Source organism: Uranotaenia lowii, chromosome 3 (genome assembly GCF_029784155.1).
Source record: "Uranotaenia lowii strain MFRU-FL chromosome 3, ASM2978415v1, whole genome shotgun sequence".
Lineage (NCBI taxonomy): Eukaryota > Metazoa > Arthropoda > Insecta > Diptera > Culicidae > Uranotaenia > Uranotaenia lowii.
In genome coordinates this window covers 240,895,144-240,918,222 of record NC_073693.1, presented here as the reverse complement: position 1 = coordinate 240,918,222, position 23,079 = coordinate 240,895,144, and the positions used below count along the sequence as shown (strand labels likewise).

Genomic DNA, 23,079 nt, shown 5'->3' with positions numbered 1-23,079 from the left:
AACAAAGGGAAATTTTTTTGGGGCATTCAGTTCGGGCTTCGAACTTTGATTTTGGTTTATTGACAGCAGCCCAAAATTAAGAAAGCCAATCGAACTTTATTTTGATGCGCTGGCATTCTTATTTTTGGGTTGTTTTGATTCTGAGTGTAGTATAGGGTAAATTCCGTGTAATTGTAGTTTGTCTTTAATTTTTAACCTATCATTTGGATCAATATGTGATCTGTTGATGAAAATAAACAAATAACAAATAACAAAAACCTTTTTAATCAGTAATTAACAACGCGACGAAACTAGTACAATCGATGGGAAATAGTAAAGGATGGAATTCCAGCCAGACTCGTTCCTTAAAACTTGATACCTAGAATTGTTTTTATTCCGATTCCCCCGTCATGATGAAATTTCCGCGGTGGAAACCGGGGGAATCGAAATAAAAACAGTTCTAGAAGGTTTCAAGGAACAAGTCCGGTTGGAATTTCATCTTTCAACCAATCCCCATTGGTTTCACATACCAGTTTGGTGGCGTTTTTTAGTAATTGATAAAATAAGATTATGTCACGTTCATTTTCACTCAAACTGTAAACCGTGCTTAAATTTAAACGAAGCTATAGCACAGAGGCTATAGCTTATAAGCTAACGGAAGCAAATGCTAGTTTTGTATTCGTAAATATAGTAATTTGTGTTAAGGTTTATTAGTTGGATTTATTAAAGCGCAAATTAAGACTGTGTTCAAAGTAAAAAAAAAAACGATAGGTACATTAGAGCGCTTTCTTGAATTGTCAGAAATTTGGCTCAGATACTCAGACTGCAAAGGATAAACGCAATTAATAGTATTATTCAAAATGTTGTTTTTGTTTTTTGAGTAGATTGAATAACTGCATGAGATCCTCGAAAATATCTATTCGCTGAGTCAAGAGAGACATATGACCGAGTAACAAAAACAATCAAAATGACCCAGAAGGATCGATTTCCCAGTTTTCTGCAATAAAAACTTAACTTAAACAGACAGTTATCGTAAATAAAACCAACAGGTTATTGTTAATTTACCTATCCTAATCCGAATGATTTTTACATTTCTGAATGGTTGTTTCATCTCTCAGATTTTTTGAAAGCGCCTGCATTTATACTATCGAATAGATGTTGAATGTCAAAAAAAGGAAAGAATATTAACGAATAATATTGCACTTAGTAATTATGAACGAATGCTTTCAGTGAAATACATCAGGATAGATTTTAGAACTCTCGACTTTTTTATTCAAATTAAGTTAAACGGAGATTCAAATGCTAATTTATTATTTTGTTAAATAGATTCGTTTCATATTCACGCAGCGAAAAGGTTTTTTATTTCAAAGGAAAGTGCCGCAAAAACAAAGGATTTTTTTCTTTGGTTTTGGGACAAATAAAAATTCTTTTGGTTCAAAAGCATTTTCCTTTGTTTCAAAGAATTTTTCTTTTGAAAAATCTTTGAATCAAAATCTTAATACTTTGAAACAAAAAACAGTTTCATTTGATACAAAGTTGTTTTCGTTCGCCACAATGTAATTTAGATTTAGATTTAAAAATATTGGTTTATTGGACCACTTTCCATTTATTCCAATTGGAGGACATATTTCCTGTTGTTTTGAAATTCCTATCAGGAATTTCAAAAAATAAAAAGAAAGAAATTTATATGTTAAATTTATTTTTATTTACAACAGATGAAACACTTGGCCGCAAACTAGTTCACTAAAATCGATCCGGTCCAAATTTTCGTCGACCGTCGACGTCGGGTTTGGAGCGGTGTCATCGTGCGCAGCTTTCATCTCGGTTGAGGCATCCAGGGAAACCATCCTTCGGCTCTGGTTCTGTAAAAACGCAATCACTTATAGTCTATAAGTTATAGAAAATCTTCGATATTCACTCTTTAATTAACATACTTACCATACTTCATCCTGAATCCTTCTAATATAACTAATATAACCTACATTTTCACACGACCGGCAAAGCTTGATTCAATTTTTCGGTTTTGTATTCTTCTTGCAAGGCAAATCAAAATATCTTTAGAATTAAAGGCTGAAGTTTTTATTTAAAGGAATCATTTCTTCAAGTAAAAAACTTTTTTTTTTGGTTCAAAAAAAAGATGACTTTGTTTCAAAAGAAATAAGCTCAATTAACATTTATTTAGAATCAAAGTATTTGCTTAAAATCAAAATCCAAAAATATTTAGTTCAAAGAATTAATTCTTTGTTTCAAAAAATATTTTTTTAAATCAAAATCACTTTTGTTTTGGTTCAAAAGCCTAGTTTTCTCTGCGTGTTTTTTTCATCAAAATCCAAGATGGTTTCCAAATTATGAAATCCTACTGAAATGGTTTCATTACTTAATTGGTGAGCAGGATTTTTTTGTAAGGTATATTTTCTGTTTTGTTTAGAATTAGAAAGTGTTTAAATTTTGTTAAAGTTTCAGTCAGAACTTCATTTCTCCCAGACTGGTTTATTGGTGGGTGATATAAAAAGAAAATGGTACCCCTCGGTCATGTCAAATGACGGCACGAATTGTCATCTGACATGATGCGAGCTCCATAAAAGGCAGTGTTGGCAACGCTTCTGTCAATTAACGAGGTCCGCTCCAGTGATGCCACCACAACAACAATTAATTAAGTGTTATGTTTGAATTTTTTATCTTCTCTGGTTATATCGGTTATATCAAAATTTAAATGTAGTTCTTTATAAGAATATCAATTGACAGATTCACTTGCAATTAAAAATTAGAATTAACGAATTATTTAATAATCGGTTCACTACTACACTCTTGGTGTCTTTTGTTTCTGAATTGAGAGATTTTATTCAGTTTTTTTTACATAATTTAATAAATATTTTCATATTGCAACACTGTTTTCAAAAGTTTATATGAATTCTTCAAATTAAATCTAAAAAAAACAAGTTCAGTTTAGTATAATTTTTAAACATTAAAACTTGCATCACTGACGTATGAAAAGACAAGGTGAGACGCAACATACGTAGGAATGAGAGAGATGAACGTACCGTTTCTTTTTGTTCTTAAAAATAAAAAAAAGCATTCAGACTCTTTGCTAGCCTGCTGTGCTGTGTGTGCCTGCGTTATTTTTTCCAATCGAATTTTGGGATTTAATGGAAGAATTCGTGAAGTTATCGATAACGGATGAGTTAGTAAAAGGTCGGTAAAGTTCGGTCGTCGTAAGAAACCACTTTGTGGTTTGGTGAAATTTGATTGCGAAAATCGGTCGACCAAACAACTCGCGAAACAAAGGGTGAATTTATCGTCCGCCGATTATCGTGAAATTAGCTCGGTCAGAAAAGTATGAAAGAAAATCGGACTATTGTGTGCGGTGCGTATGAATCACTGAAGCGGGGAAAACACTCTCTCAAAGATAAAGGCGATATCCACCTCAGCTGGTGGTGGCTGTTTTCAGCGAGGGGACTTCCAAGGACTTGGGAACAAGTTAAATTTTGTTTTTCATATTTTGTGTCTGCCCAGCCAAAGAGGATGTCCAGCATGAAAATCCTTTTCTCGGCAGCTTCCAATTTTGCGGGTGTGTGTGTAAAGCCACCTCAAGAGGATACCTGATCAACTTGTTTTCTAGGGGGTTCTAGGGTTGCTTTTTGGCAGGCCTTTCAACTGCAATGTCGTAGAATTTCAAGAGGCAAGCCTTGTAAAAATAGTTGAGGGTTCAAAGTCCTAAAATATCAAATTCATTGTTATTTTTTTTTTTGCTTAGTCCGTCCAGTCTGGATTTGTTCAGTAAGCAGCTATTCACCAACACATTCATGTGTGAAAAGGAAAACTTCAATGGGTTGATTCAGAGAGTCAAGTGCTGCCAGAACTGTCGATGAATTCAAAACAAAACTGCGTTTCCGGATTTATATAAGGTACACCGGGGTAAGTGGGGACGGGTTTTCATATAGTTCAACTTTAAAAAATCATTAAAAAATCAGCAGTGGATCAATTTTGATAAAATTGCGTTCAATATGATGCTGAACATGTTTTGCACAAATGCTGAAGAGATGAGCTTGATAGAAGCAAAGCGAAAAAAGTTCTCACGTAAATTATTATGGACTGCTGGTGTCTTCACTTGCCGCTCTTTATGGGGTAAGTGGGGACGGTAGATTTTCCCTTTGATTTCTCAGGAAATTTTCAACAAATTTGTGTTTTTTTTTGTTGAATGCGTTACTTTATTGCTCGAACCGTCCGAAATTTCGAAAAAAGTTCATGGTACTATTAATAAGGCATCTTTCAATAATTATTGTGTGTAATCCGATATTATCGAAAATATATACTTATTTTAGAAAAAACAAGTACTTTTTCCAATTTTTCCTTATCTAAATGCTAAATAAAGCTAAATTGTATTGAATGAAGGAGAGAAAATTGAAAAAATGTGTAAACATCAAGTTTTATAAAGCCGTCCCCACTTACCCCAGGTAGGGTTTGGAGACAAAATTTTAGATTTTTGCAAACAAACCCTTTTTTCTCAATTTTTAACCGTCGTTTCTTTTCCTTACTGGTTGTTTCGAATGTAAGGATTGTTTCAATGTAGACTTTTTCGTCAAGAGCCAGCTAGTTTACGAGAAATTTGCGATTGAAAAAGATGTACATCAACTCCACATCGTAGTTAAAAATAGAAAATTTACAAAAAGTCACCGTAAACATCCACAATTGTCGGAACCGTAACTCTTTTACAGTTATTGGATAGATTACAAGTAAATTTAACATTCTGCATTAAAAGTTTGAAAAAATAGTACACAGTATTGTTTTAATAGCCACCGTCCCCACTTACCCCGCGTCCCCACTTACCCCGGTGTACCTTAATATAAGAGCAAGATCACTGGTCATGAAATAAAGTGGTAGAAATTTTGTCACTTTTAGCACATTTTGAAAATTTTGCTATGCAAAAACATTTTCAAGATCTGTGGCCTTCAAGTTTTTTAATAACTATGTTTACTATAGTTTCTTTAATATAATAACTACAAACTATTCTCATTTTTCTAATACTTAATTGGCAGAGGATAATAAAATTAAATTAAAAAAATCTTAGTAGAACAGGTTATTTAGCTACATATACTTAAAGTATACTTAGAAATTAAAAAGTATTAAATGCGAATTTTGTTCGCAAAACCTAACATCTTCGGCTAGGTTACAACAATTTTGAACCTTTTTTTTATATGAAAAGGAAGATAACTAAACTTTTTATTAAGCTCCAGGCTTAACGTAAGTATCATAAGTTGATACTTACTTTTTGTTAAGCTTGGAGCACATAAGATTTATTGTATTTTTGTATTCCTATACTGATTTCAAAGATATTCTATTCAAAATTTGAAATTTCGCTGAAAGAAAAAAAAAACAGTACTCTAGTGTACTATGAGGTTTTTCAATAATATTCAAACAAGCAACCGTTTCTGTTAAATTAAAATAGTCATAACTTACAATTTTTTTAACCGATTGTAATCAATAACTAAGTGAATATTGGAAAAAAATTCAATGGATTTTTTTCGTTTTGTCTATATTTTAAAATCACAAACATTAACAGTACTGTTTTTCAAAGGAAATTCTTTCGGAAAATACGAAAAGAATTGGAATGGATATGTTATTCTCTGAGAGATTTGGATCTAGGTATTCATAAGTTTTTTTTCTTTCAACGAAATTTTGAGTTTCATAGCTTTAAAACAGTTTTACTGAGATTATTCAGAGACTCTTTTTCAGATTCAGCGGGTCATTAGCGATCAGATATATCGATCAGTTATCAGAGTTCACAAATTGTTATCAGTTTTTCTGTAAACTTGTAAACTGTTTTCATTACGTATCCATATCCATATTTATAGTTGTCTTGATAAAGTAGCGTTCAAAAAAGATGTCATTATAACATTTATTGTAAACATTAGATACCATTTAGTTAAACTGTGTACTAAAAAATTGCCTCTCATATTTATCTATGGAAAATTTATAAAATTTGTCACTTGTTTCAATATTTTTTATGATAATTTTATTCGAGTTTTAAAATGAGTTAAAATTTAAGCTGAAATCCACACTATATGCTAGTTTTGAGTGAAATGTGCTTATATTAGAAAAATTAAAGAGTTTCAAGTTCTTAACACTTAAGCTCATTTAAACTTTAACAGATGAACTTCAAGATTATATTATTTGAAAGGTAGTAAATTAGTGTATAACTTCGATTTAAAAAAAAAGCCATCAGTGTCCTGAGAAAATTGTTGAAACTCGTTATTTTTACTATTAACAGGACATCAGAAAAAATTGTACAAGTATGGTATGGATAGTAATTTTATGAACCGAAACTAGTTTTTTATTCTTACAAGAAGAAAATTTGTTTTTGTTTTTTTTTCTGGGATTTTAACATGAGAAGAAAGATGAGAAATTACTTCAGTAACGAAGTCTACAGACTGTAAAAACATCCAATTGAATAAAACAGCGCTAAATTTCTAATGATTTTTTTTTCAAAAGAGAATGACTAGTCGAAAATTGAACTAAATTCAAATTTAGGTACTTAAAAAAAATAGAATCGATAGTCTTAGAAAGATAGAGATAGATTCAAACTACAAAACCCTTCTGTAGGTTTTAAAAAATTGAACTAGATCAAATGAGAGACGAAAGGTTGCTTATTTAAAGTTGCACAGTTAACGTTTTACAAAATTTTCTTAAATTCGGAAAAGTAAGTGTATCTGTCATAAGAATGAAATACCAATAATTCTGGATATATATTGAAAAGTAATTTGGGTTACCATACTGTAATGCTACACAGAAGCCCAACAAATAAAGAGATTTCCTAGTGATGGTTAAAATGGCCAGAATAATGATTATCTTCAAATCTCCAATGAAATCTTAATCAATAAATGCATTCTCAATATTTTGCAGGTATTGAAACTAAATACACCTAAATACTTGAGTGCACGCTTCAAAAGTTCCATATTGGCTGAATAAAGGTTTCAAAAATTAAGAATTGTTCCAACAACTCCCCTGAATGGAAAACCGAATATGGAAAGATGAGACAGAAGCATACTTATTTTACAGGACTAGTGAACAAAACTGAAGGTTGCCTAACGAGTTGTATAGCGTTCGCCTTCTTTCGGGTCTAAAAATACTTTATTTTTTTTTTGTGTGATTTGTTTAGCCTGTCGAATTGTAATAAGGGGCTTGGAATGATATTGGTGCTGGAGAAGTATAAAAATACGCGATATAAATTTGAAAGCGAGCTCAACAGCTAATTTGATGGAATACTTTTTTTTTCCTAAGTCAGTGCCCAATAACCAAGATTAACACAGAAATCAATTCTTCGTGGATAGAGTATTCTATGTCCACGTAAAACATTTACAATGAGAATACTTTCTTCATTAACTATTAACAAAATAGGTACCTGTTAATTTCAATTGACTTCTTCAGAACAGCCTTGAATTCTGGTCAGGTAATCCCATATGCATTCGAAAATTTCTACCAAACCAAGGTACTATTAGACCACATCCTCGTCTCTCGCGCTGGAACCGAGCCGAAGAGCATTTAGGTAAACCGGATTTTCTCTACCGACCAAACCGTAATGGCAGCACTGGCCGGACGCGAAAATATTACTTACAAGCCAGCAAAAGTGACTGACGGACGGACGGCTCGACTGGCTGGCTAGCTGACTGACTTGTCGTATGAACTGTGCGGGTTCGGTTGGTTTCACACTCGGTGGTAGCTGTCAGAAAGACCAGTTTTGCTTTTGCGAAAAAAACAGCAGTTTTGTGTGGTTCGGTACTTTGGATTGGTTGATGGTCGTCGACGTCGGGTTGTTGCTAAAATTCTGCTGCTAAATCAGCATTATGCTCTAACCATCATCTCCCTATATAGGTGGTACTACAAAGGGGTAAACCAAGTGCGTATGTTGGATTAAAACCGTATTGGTCCAAGGTTAGCGAAATTAGGTGTCTGGGAAAAAAGTTTATGGTGATTTCTTTCTTTCGTTTTTTTTTCGTGTATAAATGAAGAGAGCATTGGCTATTTCCAGGTGAAATAGTTCTGGGCTGAAAAAATTCCGTGTGTGTCTGATAGAAGAAAATTAGTGTCTGAACAAGTGTGTCCAATCCAAGCACGTTCCGGAGTAGGAAACATCAGGAAAAAAGTTATCTTCCGAAGAGGGGCGAAGAAAAAGAAGACCCCACTGGCAGGTTTTCAACTTTTCCAGGTTGAGAGCAAACACCAATAATTGCTCGGACTACGCAGTGGATTTCGAATTGTGCGAGAAAGCATCCAGAAGAAGGAGTCCTGTTTGTCTGGTGTGGAGTGCTGTTTCAGAATCGGTGTGTAGTCGTGTGTGGGGATCTTCTGATGGGATCGATGTGTGTTGATTAGATTCTTTTGTGGCACCTTTGGGAGTTTTTCTCTGCCCATAAAAACGAAGAGAAAAGAAATACACAACAACACCACGAGATGGCGTGTCTGAATACGCTCAAGCAGGAAATCAAGACATTGGAGCAGATCTTCACCAAAACCCACGAGCGGTTCCGGATCCTGAATGCCTCGGTCGACGAGCTGAGCTGTCGATTCATTGGCCGAAATGGCAAACAGTATGACATCCATGCCAACATTACGGTGAGTGCGCTGAACCTTGGCTTCATTTTACTGTATTTTTTTATTTCAGAGTTTTTTCTCTGTTTTTTTCCTCTTTCGCTTTATGCTAAAGACTGCCCTTCTCGAAACCGAATCAACATTACTCGGTAGTAGTCATCTTGTGTGTACTTTTCGAATGCACACACATATTGTACTCCTTTCGCAGTTTCTCTCTCTTTTCCTCTTTGCCTGTCTCTCTTTCTTTACTTCTACTCTTCGGTAACCAAAGTTGCACATTACTACCCGTTCTCTGCACCAACCCCCCCTTTTTCAACCCAGGGTTTTGGGTGGATTTTCGTCTGCGCCCGTTCGCTGCTCACACTCCACCCACATGCCTCTATATGGCCATCTTTTTGTGTGTTCTATTCTGGTTCCCGACCTGACTTCGTCGTCGTTCTTTTCATTCATTCATGACGAAGGTAACGGTGGTAGACCAGCTGAGATCTTAATGCATGCAATTGTTGCTAATATCTTTGTAATTGCTTCTAACTATTTGGAAACATTTTTATTTCTCCTGCCTTAGTACTCTACTTATTGTGCGACTGTTGTGTCCCAATCAATGAGCTGAATTTTTATGGAAGATCCTTCAAAACATACACTGATGGAGATAGGTATTCGACTTAAGCAAATCCCTTGCATTTATTTAATGTGACTTTAAATATTTCGGATTATTTACATAATTTGTTATATGAATAGATTCTGCGACATGATCTATCTTATACCGTATTTGTTTTCACCACCCGAAAGTGTTGCACCTTCCACGCTGAAAACGAGCATGAATCGAGTGTTGCACCCACCTTTGTTGGTGTACGTGAAATCGACAGTGTCAACAGAAAACATCAAGCTGTCAACAATCCATTACAGCTGGTATTTGTTTTCGTTTGACTTCGAAAATTGAAATGAAATTTACTTTAGTTGATCATTATCTTTTAAATAATATGAAAATTTTAGCATGAATTTATATACTATGTTGAATTGTGAAGATTTCAGATTTATTTTGCTTGATAGATTCGCCTCTGGCTCTGATGATAACTGCAATACCGGCTGATTCTGGGTGGTCTATGTTTACTGCTGCTAGACTGCAGTTACCCCAGCTTGAGGGTTCCGGTATTTTGAACGTTTATTCCTCGCAAATACCTCGAGTACCTATTTCCGTTTTCAGATGACAAAAGAAAATTCTTGGAAGTCAAATTGGCGAACTCAGATCGCGGAAATCGGGGGAGAAAATTTTGCTAACAGACCGAAACGAACGAAATTCAAGCTCCCAATGCGGGTGTAGTCTCGAACTACCGTTTTTGAAGGGCAACGGGTGGGAATCCGGGACTTGGCGCAGCTGAACGCTTCTTGCTGTGGAGACCAACTTATAGGACCCTCCCGAACAACACCAGATCTTTGGGTTGGCCTTTTTGCACTCGGATTTGCTGCCCTTTTTCAGCATCGCCCGGAACCGATTGCAGCAAGCCTTCTGGGCACATTTCTTCTTGGGAGCGTTGTTTGCTTTGGAACGTGCCATCCAGGTGAAATTCTCCGCCTCTGTTGGAAACGGCACTGGTATTGAATCCGGAACAAGTTTCCGTTCTTCGGGATAATAAAGAGAAAAATCAGCTCGAACGCAATTTTCGCGGTATAGAAATAAACCAACCAGCTGATATTTGTTTACATCGGGAAGCACGTGCTGTCAAAATTCATGATAGTATTGGTGAGAGCGCAAGCAACACCGAATATTTTCAGAGTGTTCCACCCTCCACTTTATGGTGCACTACCAGTGGACTACTCATCGTGAAAACGAGCATGAAAACAGCAAAAAGTGCACTACCGGTAGTGCCCCGGTGCACCACCACACGAAAACGAATTCTCTATTAGTTAAAAAATCCAAATGTTCTACTCTTCTTCCAGAACAAGAAAAAAATAAGAACACTGCATTATTTATTTTTCTTTGGACAAAAAATGATAGAAAATGCTTATTTCTCAATCACTATGTAGATCTCAAAACACGATAAATGAATAAATCGAAAGCATTTTATAACTACTAGGTGCTAGCAGACCTCGTACGAACTTCTATCCGGATATGAAAATTTGATAAGATAAGATTTGGTTTTTTAAATGAAAAGAAAATATCGATATTCAATTCCCCAAAGAAAAAAATACCTTCAAATTAAGAGTATGTATTCTTATTCAAATAAGAATAATCGACGTAACAGTTTTTTTAAACCCCTTCTACACACATTAACCCGTTTTATTTTGTTACACGATAATTCAACATAAAATGATTTTCTCACTTCATTCCTATGCACATCTGCATATTTGCGCATCGCTCCGATGCGTTTTCACGTCAATTTTGCCAAAGCGATAAGCATGATGGCCCATTTTCCTTAATTCTTATTGAATTCTACATGTGTAACTTTTCTAATCAATCTATTTTGACTATTCAGCAAAAACATTGAACAGTTCAAATGAACAATTCCTATGCCGACCTCTTATACAACCTAACAACAAACCTAAAATCCCCCACATTTTCATAAAAATCCAATGCATAAAAACGTGAACATAGCAAAAACAGTGCACTGTTAATGTGGACGACTATTTCTGCTGACCCGACATATAAACTTTGATTACTAGAATCGATAACCCGTTTCTCGTAACCCTGAGTGCAAATTTTCATCTTAACCCAATGCATAATAACGTCAAAATCACAAAACAACAAACTGTTTTTATGGACGATCTTATGGGGTTACTTCAGATCTGGAAACATTTTGCCTCATTCTTGGTTCTAGTTAATTAGCACTCATGCCAAATTTATGATCTCTAGGTCTTAAGACGGCTGAGCCTATTTAGGACAAACAATATCAAAACCTACAGAAATAGGTTTTTATACAGTCGGACATGGATAAGCGAGAGCCCAGGAGACCGAACTCTTTTTCTCGCTTTAAGAGGTTTCTAACTTATCCATCAGGTTCTCTTTTGTAGAAGTTCTGGAGCAATTTTTTCTTTCTTATAAAGGTTCTTGAAAAATCAATTCATAGTATTATCCCAAGGAGAATATATGTCATATGAGAGATGCATCACTTTGAATTTAATCTCAGCGAGTGTATAGCAAAGTAAAGTATTTTTTAAAACTTGTCTTTTTGGAAACGACTCACCCGAAAAGACTTTTGAATGGAAAACAATTAATTTAGGAACAATGAGAAGGAAAAGCCGAGAAAAATTAGAAGTACCGTCGTGCGGGGTACCCAAATGGGCCCAAATGAAGAATGTTTGTTTTTGAAATTATCGTCATAAGTATCAGAGTATATCATTTCTTCATTTGCTTTAAAAATTTTGTTAAATATTCTTTTTTAACTCTGAAAATCGTCTATATTCAGTGTCAAAATGATAAACAAACTACATTCCACAAATTTGTCATGTGTAATCTAACACCAGCAAATTTCCAGGCTCTTTTCCTGATAAATAAAATCTTCAGGATCTGATTAACCAAAATCAGTGTTTCTTCTACATTATTTCAGCAAGGACCGCCGCGGCGCACAGTGGTTTAAAATAAAAAAAAATTGGAAAAAATTAACAAAAAAGCTTTTTTGGTAAAGATTATATGCAAAAAAGTGAAAAAATAAAAATTGATTTTTTTTTCAAAGTTTGTTTTTTTTCTCAATTTGCCAAAACGGGGTTTGAGATTTATACTGGAAAATTGAAGATTTTTCAATTATTTATGAATACTTTTTTAAATAAGTATGGGCTCTGAAATTCCTCGTATAGTTTAAGGTAATTTTCCAAGGGCCTCGTATAGTTTAAGGTAATTTTACAAATTACTACACTTAGTAATTTAAAAAACTTAAAGCATTATTTCTCTTCGTGTTTCTATAACCAAACCAAACTTTGAAATGTTAAGTATTTAAAGAAAAATTGTCCTGTTTCTAAGATAATTTTTTAAACTAGTTACAAACAGGACAAATGAGATTCCCAACTTGGCCTCGAATCATATCTCCAAGGCAGAACTGCATGTGTTAGATAAAGGGTGTGTCCCATCAAATTGCATCACGGAAAAAAGGCTGTAGAAATTCGTCCAGTAGACCGACCCTTTTGAAAATTTTTGAAAGTAAAATAAAAACTATTAAACAACTTTTGGCATTTTCTTTTTATTCATACTTCGAGCCAAAACCCGTATGCTCGCACCTTCCTCTTTACCCCGTTCATAAGGTTCTGTACAACGTCGGGTTGTAGTTTTTTTTGAACAGAAATCCATTTTCTCTTGAAGTACGCTTCCGATTTGACAACTTTTGGGTTCTTCCGGAGGGCCTGCTTCTTAATCGCCCAATATTTCTCTATTGGGCGATGCTTCGGCGGGTTGGGCGGGTTTATTTACTTAGGCACGAAGGTGACCCCGTTGGCTTCGTACCACTCCAACACGTCCTTTGAATAGTGGCACGAAGCGAGATCCGGCCAGAAGATGGTCGAGCCCTTGTGCTGCTTCAATAGTGGTAGTAAGCGCTTCTCTAGGCACTCCTCAAGGTAAACCTGCCCGTTTACCGTGCCGGTCGTCACGAAGGGGGCGCTCTGCTTTCCGTAACATTCCGGGCTCGCGTCTTCCCCACAATGTTTTGCCTTTCGTCGCGGTTAGGAGCCTTCTGAACCTTGGCGCGGCTCGCAGGCCCTCTCGCTGCTTGGTCCGCTGGACGAATGAGTTTGACAAATTCAGCTTTTTGGCGACGTCCCGGACCGAACTTCTCGGATCACGTCTAAACTGCTTAACTACGCGCTTGTGATCTTTTTTTACTGACGAAGCATTCATTTTTGTCGTTCTTCATCTTCCGATCGATGGTTAGGTTCTCGAAGTATCGTTTTAGTACTCTGCTGACCGTGCATTGGACGATTCTCAGCATCTTACCGATGCCCGATGTGACAACTCCGGATTCTCGAAATGAGTGCGCAGGATTAATTCACGACATTTTCCCAAATTTACAAAAAAAATTGACAGTGTAGCATGGCCAACGTGATCTATACACTCTTATCTGATTATAAGCGAAAGCTGAAGACATAATTCCTAAAAATTAAATTTCTACAGTGTTTTTCCGTGATGCAATTTGATGTGACACACCCTTTAGGGTCACATCAAAACCCACAACTTCACTGTTCCTTCGGGAGTTGCCCAAGTAAATCATCTGGGTCCACTACTGTTCAACTTATTCATGAACGACCCCTGTGAACTAATTGATTCTGAATTGGTGTTCTACGCTAACGATCTAAAAATATGTAATTTCTAGATTTCAAGGAACATCTAGCTGTAACCATGGCCAGAGCTTAAACAGTGGCATTGCCATTCTGAAAGCATTGTATTAATCGTCCGCTGTGGTTTTAAGTACAACATTCAAGTTTGAGCACCAAACTCATTCGGCGCAATCAATCTATTCGAATCAGTTCAGAAGCGATTTTCAAGATACGCACTTCCTAATTTATCCTGCAACTGAACTTACACCTTTAAATGCGCAGTGTAGCATCTTGAACATAGAACCGATCGGCTCACGTATTATACTTCTCCGTCGCATGTTTATATTCGACATTTTATGTAGGAATGTTGAGAGTGTTGTGCTTCCATCTCATTCTCTACGAAGTTTTAAGATACTAAAAGTAATAAATTATGGAAGAAATGAATTTTTCAACCCATTTAACATGTCTTGCTAATTTTACTAAAAATGTTTTGTTATTTTTTATTTTAACATACATAATGATAGTTCTAAGCATAAATATCGAAAGTTTGTAAATCCGAGCACCAGAAGCTATGCAGAGTTAAAGTCCAAAGACTTGATAATAGAGAGTTGAGTTCTAAAAACTAAGAACAAACAAAATTTAGAAATGGTCGCAGGGAAATCAGCATTAGCACCGATTCCAAGAGGGCGAGAAAAAGTGTACGAATGCCACAGCGAAACGTCTCGTGGAGTCTGCTGCCGTTCAGTTCTCTCGAATCGCATCATCAAGGCGGGCGATAACATTATGGCTGGGCTAGAAGTCGTCTCCGGTAGATGATGATTCTCCACCGCATTCATTTCAAAACAATGCCAACTTTCCTTCTCCGGCCATTGTTGATTTTTGGAAGACGACACGGGGTTCAGTACAGCTGATGGCAAAACCATCACAGGAGGAGGTATATGATGTGTTTTATACGTAGGTACTCTGTATATAGCTGATGGTGACAAAGCCCTGACGCTGCTGGCTGGTGGTTGCCAAATGAGCAGTTTTTCTCTTATTATTTCTGCCAAACAAACTGTGCAGAAACGTGATACACAATCACATCATGACTCAAGCAAGCGCTTTCCCTGCACACTCCAAATGTAGATTGTTGTTGGTTTTTTTGTTGGTTGTTGTCAAGTTCTGTGAAACATTTTTTTTGCTGCTGCTGTTTCGGTTGTTGTCGGTCTTACCGTCACGAACGCTTGGCCGGTTTCATCAGATAGAACAGTTTTCTCAAGGCAAGCTGGCAAGCCATCTCTTCGGGGTCTGACTTACCTACAACCTCGTCGTATCTTCCTATTGAAGGCCGCCGTGGAAAGCTGGATGACGGAATGTGTTTTTCCCCGACAACCTTGCTCATCTTATAACTGTTTTCCTCTTTTTCGCTCTCGGAACTTCTCAATTTCCCTTCCGTGTCATCGTCGTCATCGTCGTCGCCATCACGTTTTGTTTATATAGCACACAGATGAGAGGCTGAGATGGGACCAATATGATTCATGTGTGATAGATTCTGGTTATCAATTACTCTTAATCTAGATTATTACCATCCACCAGCTCTGATTGATGAGGCTGTTATTGATTTAAACTCTCGTTGAGGCTGTTTTTGCTGAAACTTTTACTTTTCTTTCGTTCTCATTATTGTCTGAAAGTGAATGTTTTTTTTTAAGTTTTGAAGTGTGACGCAATATATTGATCACATTGCGAATTTTCAAAATGTTCCTACCAACAATCGTCATCTTCGTAATTCGCGTCAAGAGAGATCTGAATCATCTGGCTTGAATTTATTTACGCTTAATGAAACACATCGACGACCAAGTGGTACCATCATGATAACGAACTGCAGCAAAAAAAACATTGAAGAAAAAAACTCCCATATGCAAAATGCTTGGCTTGCATTCTTTTGGCCCGAAACTGGAAGGCTAATTTGAAACTGGTTGCCGCAGAGCAAGCAAGTATGTATGAATGATGCATGCATATTATCAACAGACAGTCAACAAAGTTTGACCTTGTTATTGGAACGGGGAGGGCCAAACCGGGAAGTTAAGAGCTACCTAGTTGTTCAGTTTTGGCTTGAACCTGCCACCAATATGTATGTAGATACCTATTTTCTTCGGTGAAGTATGCGCATGCATCGTTTTTTTTCTCACTTTCCCGTGATGTTGCCTTTTTCGGGGTATGTTTTGACATTGCGGCTTGATTTGCCAAGCTGCTACTTCCAAAAAGGAAACAGCTTCCTTCATTCGTCAATACAAAATGGTTGCATACATAGGAAAGAAATTATTTACTAAGAACCCATACGTGTCTTGGACATCTAAATGATTTTTTTTCGAAACTACTACTTTGCTTCAACATTGTTAAACAGAGCGAGTTTGCACAATGATAACACTAAACATCTAGTGAGGGGTAACGGAATGCAATCTTGAACTAGGTAATCGTTGTTTCACTCAGTGCAGCGTCTACGTGTAGTGCAGATGTGCAGATGATAACACTCTATTAGATATGTGTTTTGAGCCTACTTGGTTGAATAATTCTACTGAATAAAAGCAATCGAAAGATTCCCTTTAATTCAACCACGGTATGAGAAAAGTTCAGATACCGGTACCGTTCATAATTGTATATAAATTGCAAGCACGCGCACTGTCTCTTCCACTTTGAACTTCCATAACTTTTTACTCTGATGATATTTTTTGATCAAATTTTCTGCATTTGATAGATCAACTACCACACTATTATAACATAAAATTTGAGCTTTTCGGAGTTGGTGTGGTCTGAGATACAGTAATTCTACCAAAATCGGACTTTTTGGACTTTTACCATTCAAACTGCAATATCTCAGATTGTTGAAATATAAAGCTAGCATGTCTGAAGTTTTTGAAAAGTTTTATCGATGGGATCAAAAGTTACGCGAGGGACAATATTTCACACATGAACCTAAAAATTTCGATTTCTATAGAATTTTGGACGATTCATGAAAACAATATCGTTTCCATCCACAAATCAGTCAAAAAAGGTCTGGCAAAAGCAATGAAGAAAAGAAAAAATGGAATAAATGATCCATTTGTGTTTTGAAATCGGAATCTCGTGACATTGTTTTGATTTTTTAGTTGAAATAGATTAACTGGTTGTTAAACATAGAATAGGATTTTCCTATGGAAATATTCGTCCTAAATTCTATAGAAATCGCATTTCTAAGTCCATGCGTGAAATATTGTACCTTGCGTAACTTTTGATCCCATCGATAAAACTTTTCAAAAACTTCAGACATGCTAGCTTCATATTTCAACAATCACACTGCTAAATTTCAATAAAAAACGTAGCGTAGTTTCTGAGACATTGCAGTTTAAATGGTAAAAGTACAAACAGTTGGAATTTCGTAGAATTACTGTATCTCAGGCCACACAAACTCCAGAAAGCTCAAATTTTGTGGTATAATAGTGTGATAATTAATCTATCTAACGCTGAAAATTTGATAAAAAAATATCATTAGAGTAAAACGTTACCAGTGACCAGTGTTGCCGACAGAGCATGAAGATCATTTTCTCACTTGAAGCCCGCGAGGGAGCAAAATCATTTCATAATTTACAAATTTGGCGGACTGTCCGCCGGCGCCAGCCGTAATGATTGGAACGAAGATAAAATCAATCTGCACATAACGCGTTAAACTCGGAAGAAATTAGCAGAACGATTTTTTCCGAAGCGAGTTTACGCATGTCTATCAATAATACTGACTATGAACTACCTTTTTTTTCAAGTGAAGGCTATTTTTGATTATATTTTCTGTTTCCAGAAGCTTGACTTTCCAAATAACTCATAATTTTTTATTTGGTCCAAGTTATAACGAATTTAGCCGATTGTCCTCCTTCGGCACAAAAAAAACATATTTGACTTTTTAACACTTCACCACTGTTTTTTTGTGATGGCACGATTCCGGATCCAACTAAAACAGAGTATACACTTTTTGGGACCTATTGAAGTGCTTTTTTGGGAAAACAGTCGCATTTGGAGGTAGTTTTCTTCGTATATTTATCCATTTATCGTGTCAATCGTTATAAAACACTTGATGATTTGTAGTTTCCACAGATCGTCTGCCTCCTTAAGTACTGGACATCAAATTTTTCAAATATTTCTTCTTGTTTATCTCCGAAAAATACTGGCGAGACTTGTCAATGAAAAATTTCTAGCTGGAAACCTGCCAGGAGACTGCTGAAGAGTTCGTTTGCTATCCATTACGAAATTTTCAATATATCTCCCCAAGCAGTCCAAATATTTTGCACACGATTTGACCACCGTATTTTGTCTATTTTACCGCTGAGCCGCTTTTCTACCTTGTAGAAATAAAGTCAGGTGTTCTCCTCAATTGCCTTAGACTATGTCAAATGTACACAAATATTTTAAAACTGCTGATCTGTAAAGATTATAGGGAAACAGAGAGAAAATGGAAAATCGTATGTTGACGCACAAATATTTATTATTCCCTAATATTCTCATTCTGGAATTATTCTTAGTGTTCATAGTGCTTTGAAATAAACTAATTGAACAATTTAGTCGAACTGTTAATCAAACCTTCGTAAAATGTTGCCTTAGCCTCCCTATTAGCGTGAGGAGTTTCTGTAGGAAACTTTATGAGAGTAGAGGTGTGAGACATACTCGATATCCGCAAAGCTGGCCTAGCGTCTCCCAGGGTATACTTTCCCCAAATTTATCCCTCTAAAACCTCCCCACGTTTACGGGTGGATCGTAGAGATCTCTACAACTCCCTGTCAAGTAAACGCGAGTCACTTTAACATACCTTACCACCTTCCCCACACAGTTCACAGGGTTCGACCAGGACACGTTCAACATTATGTGGTTCTGATTTAGGAAGGTGGTACCATTTCAGAAAACTCCATGGCGGGCGACTGTCCATGCGAATGCAAAATACGAATGCTAATTGGAACGATGTTACATCCAACCTAAACATACAAACTTCGTTGGATATATAAGAGGGCTATAAGAAGGAAACGATCACTTTTTGAGGTTTTCTTCTTTCAGCTTTCACAGTCACCCACCACTTTAAGTATCTACTAGATATCAAATTTTCCATTTTTTCTCATAACGGGTGTTTGATCGCATCTGATTTTTGTATTGGTAGCCATATGGTCAAGGTTTGGAAAACGCGGGTGATCGTTCGAGGATGGTTATAATTAGACAAACCCCAAAACTTGTAGATAGGTCACTTGTAATCGAATCAAATATACTTAACCAATATTTATCACAGTCGTTTTCTCCATACAACGAAAAAGCGACAGCATCAGCATCCACTAGCAGACAAAATGGAAGCACTGATTCGAAAAATTCGTGTTACTCGTGATAGCGTGTATTCCGGACACGACTTAGTCAGGGATGCCGCTTATAATAAAAAAAAATTTCATTCCTATTCATGCACCATGAAAACTTTGGAAACTTGAATAAATAAAATAATTAAAACATGTTTTAAGGAAATTTGTCCATGTCCATGCCATATTATACACAATACGTATCACACTTTTTATATACGAGATGACGGATTAGTTATTTTAGTTGAACTCTCAAGTTTGTTACCTATTGCGGAACAAAATATATATAAATTTGAAAAGACAGTTGCGTTCAAAAAAGAATGAAATCGCATCAAGCTGCGCAACTACTTCCAACTTTGACAAGCTGCCATTTCTCTCTCGGTTTATATTTTTTCTTGAAAATTTCACACAATCTAGTTCAACTATCCATCTAACATTCCACAAAGTTCGAAGTCTTTACAATGGGGAAACAAAGATACAGCTTTTCCCGTAAAAAAGGAAAATTTTAAATTGCTTCACTAAGTTTTCTGTATCTTTGACAATTTTCATTAAAAAATCTTGAAATTTGGTCCAAAGATGTAAAAATGTTTGATCTAATACCAGGCCAAAATTCGTCAAAATCGATGAACGTGATCAAAAATGGTGCCGGGTTGAAGATGAGGTTCATTATCGCCCAGCAGACGATTTCATCCTTTTTTGGACGGATGTTTGTATGGAAAACATCGTAATCTAGGTATTCTTGGTTTTTTCGTTCACAAAACCAAAAGTTATTACAAAGAATGTTGTTAATTTGTAAAAACTTCATGCGTACTATGTTTCGAAAGAGAGAATGTTTCACGAGGTTCAAAATAAGAAAAACAGAGTTTCAGAAATGACCTGCTAATTATACCGATAAACAAATTTGATCCACAATTAAAACGAATATTCTATTCGCTCTTTTGTTTCAATACCAGCTCTGTTGGAACAATTTCTATTTTTAAACAAAGCAAGGATGAAGTTCCTATCAATTTACAATATTCTTTGTAATAAACGTTGGTTTTGTGAACGAAAAAAACAAGACCACATAGATTACACGATGTTTTCCATACAAACATCCGTCCAAAAAAGAATGAAATCGTCTGCTGGGCGATAATGAACCTCATCTTCAACCCGGCACCATTTTTGATCACGTTCATCGATTTTGACGAATCTTGGCCTGGTATTGGATCAACCATTTTTACATGTTTGGATCAAATTTCAAGATTTTTTAATGAACATTGTCAAAGATAAAGCAAATTTAGTGAAGCAATTTCAAATTTCCCCTTTTTACGGGAAAAGCTGTATCTTTGTTTCCCGTCATTGCAAAGACTTCAAACTTTGTGGAATGTTAGATGGATAGTTGAACTAGATTGTGTGAAATTTTCATGAAAAAATATAAACCGAGTGAGAAATGGCAGCTTGTCAAAGTTGGAAGTAGGTGCGCAGCTTGATGCGATTTCTTTTTATTTGAACGCAACTGCATGTGTGATACTTATAAAAAACAATTTTGTAATTAGTAAGAAATAAAATTATGAAAAAGATGCACTGATGCATGTTGATATAACAAACAATATTTGGCTTTCCAAATTTCCAATTAACCCATTATAATGGGTTTTTCGATGATTTTAGATCGAAATAATATGATGTTGTTTTTATCTCGTGCTTTGTTTTTCTTGTAAGACTCTAGAAATTTAAATTCAAATTTTTAGATCATCATCAAAATATGATAGCTCTTAGACCTTTTATCAAAGCTCTATCATACCTTAAAGAAGATTATTCACAGCTCGTATCCAACATGGAGGCACAATGGTAAAAATGTTTTTTTAACGTTCATGTTTGAACTTGAATTGAATGCTTACAATGTTCCCAAACAAAACAACAAAAGGCTAGTAATTCTACATTGAAGAGGCCCATTTGCATCATATTTTTTAAGGACGCAAACAAGTTTTCAAATGAGGTCAAGCGCAACAAACTTCCTGTTAATTTCCATGTATTTATTTTGGTAATATAACTTGAGTGGATTTTAGAAACTTCAGATCTATTTTTTTTAATAATTTGAAAAGCTGATGGTTCTTTTTGCAACTATTAATTTTATTCTGAATTGCCATTTCGGCAAATTTATAGAAACTAAGTAGAATTTTTAATGAGAAAGAATATGAAACTGATAGTTGGACAGGCCTGTAGCTTTGGGTAGAAGAAACGAATAGATGTTGAAATAATGTGAGCTAGGGCATTGTGTTATCGACAGCATTTTAAACAACCTGTGTGATTCTTTGCCCAGCAACAGCTGGCTGTTTTTTAGTAAGTGACGAAGAAGCCACATTGCTACCCACAACCAGCAACAGATGGGTCGAACCCATAAAGTTGCGTCCAACCGGGCAAAAAATCACGCAAATTGGAAATTAAATCAAATTTTTCAAATATTTTTGTGATGAAAATTTATTCAGCCGGCATCCCTGGTCAACACTTTTTGCGATTCTCCAACAGATGTGTCAAGTAATATTGCCAAAGAACAGGATTTGATTTATTTTAAAGGACATTAAAAGATCGCATAAACAAAGCATTAACAGGTGATGTAGATGCCTTAATATATGTAACAAAAGTGAGCATCTTCTTGGCTGAACTGCAGTTCATATCAAAAAAACACCATTTAAATATCATCTGAACCGAAGTTTACCATCGGGTAAATGAGTTCGACTATTTTATTGCAGATTTTTTCGATGTTCTCATAACTCAACTACAAATTCTATCCTAAGTGAGATTTTTTTTTGAAAATCGCGACAATTCAGGACGTTTTAAACATCATTTTAAAAAAAAATCAGGATTATGCGATAGTTTTTCAAAACAGTTCACGAAGATCAGGACAAATTCTGAAAAAATCAGATCATCTGGTATTTCTGATCAAAGCTCCGAAAAAAAAATCACAGTGTAATACATCCATTTCTTTCGCCAGATAGCGCTATTCGTATTTCCCATTTTCCGAGGTACACCGCATCGGTTAAAGTATATCTTAATCGATTGGTTGTTCCAATGTTCCGTGTGATCTTTACGTCCGCGACAACGGACCTAAAAAAATTACGTGATCTTCATATGGCGAGTTACCAATGTTGATGTTTGACAAAGCCAAGCGACTGCCAATGATATGGCTACTAACTACACCGTGACAAAAACTATTCACTAAGATTTTTTGTTACCCGATTGGCGAAAATCGAAAAATCGTCTATATATCTTCTACGGATTTCGAACGTTCTAACGTTCTTACAAATTAGCCACTTCGTCAGGAGTGCCTCAAGGAAGTATTCTGGGACCTCTTCTATTTATTTTTTGGTGTATCACGCTTCAAACTGACATAGCTTATTTGCTTTGAAGCTCGTAAAATGAAACAAACTGCGACAAAAGAGGCATGTCAATCTCAAAGGTCGCTGGGCCGCGCGTTAGGTGACGATAGTCGAGTCACCCGAGTCACTCGATTCCTGGAGTCGCTTTAGGTGAGGAACGTCACTTCGGATTCACTTCGGGAATGAACCTCTGTCACTTCACTTACACCGACTTTCGGAACAAGGTGACTAGAGTCGCGTAACGGTAAGGTGGCCCGAATATCGTCCCCTCACGCGTGGCGCAGAATAAAGGCCAATATTTTGTACAATATCTGAATGCAGCTTTTGCTATAGGGGAAAGTCGGGTAGGACCGACACAACGGGTTAAACGGACACTTACAATATTTCCAAAATTACAATGTTTGGTATAAATCTATTGATGGGAATACGTTCGCCTTAGTGTATCAACAGTTTCGAGATCCTTTGTTTATTTACATCAAACAAGGTCTCATAATAGTACACAAAACAAACAAAAACTTTGAGGGTCCATTATTTGATGTAATTTTCTCTCCGCAGAAAAAAGTTCATAACTTACAACATTT

At 35.9% G+C, this 23,079-nt stretch overlaps 1 protein-coding gene across 11 annotated transcripts in view; it reads left to right on the top strand.

Moving 5' to 3' along the window:
* The first annotated feature begins 3,052 nt into the window (after positions 1–3,052).
* Positions 3,053–23,079, top strand: part of LOC129751287 (ubiquitin-conjugating enzyme E2 Q2-like) — a 52,258-nt gene continuing 32,231 nt past the window's right edge. The window contains exons 1-3 of one of the 11 annotated variants that reach the window (XM_055746695.1): positions 3,058–3,343; positions 7,849–7,908; positions 8,006–8,589. In XM_055746695.1, the coding sequence (XP_055602670.1) occupies positions 8,428–8,589 (162 nt within the window). In that variant the 5' untranslated portion in view covers positions 3,058–3,343; positions 7,849–7,908; positions 8,006–8,427. Of the gene's footprint in view, positions 3,344–7,450; positions 8,590–23,079 lie in introns of those variants that run through there. The other 10 variants (XM_055746700.1, XM_055746697.1, XM_055746699.1 and 7 more) reach the window with 10 other exon arrangements.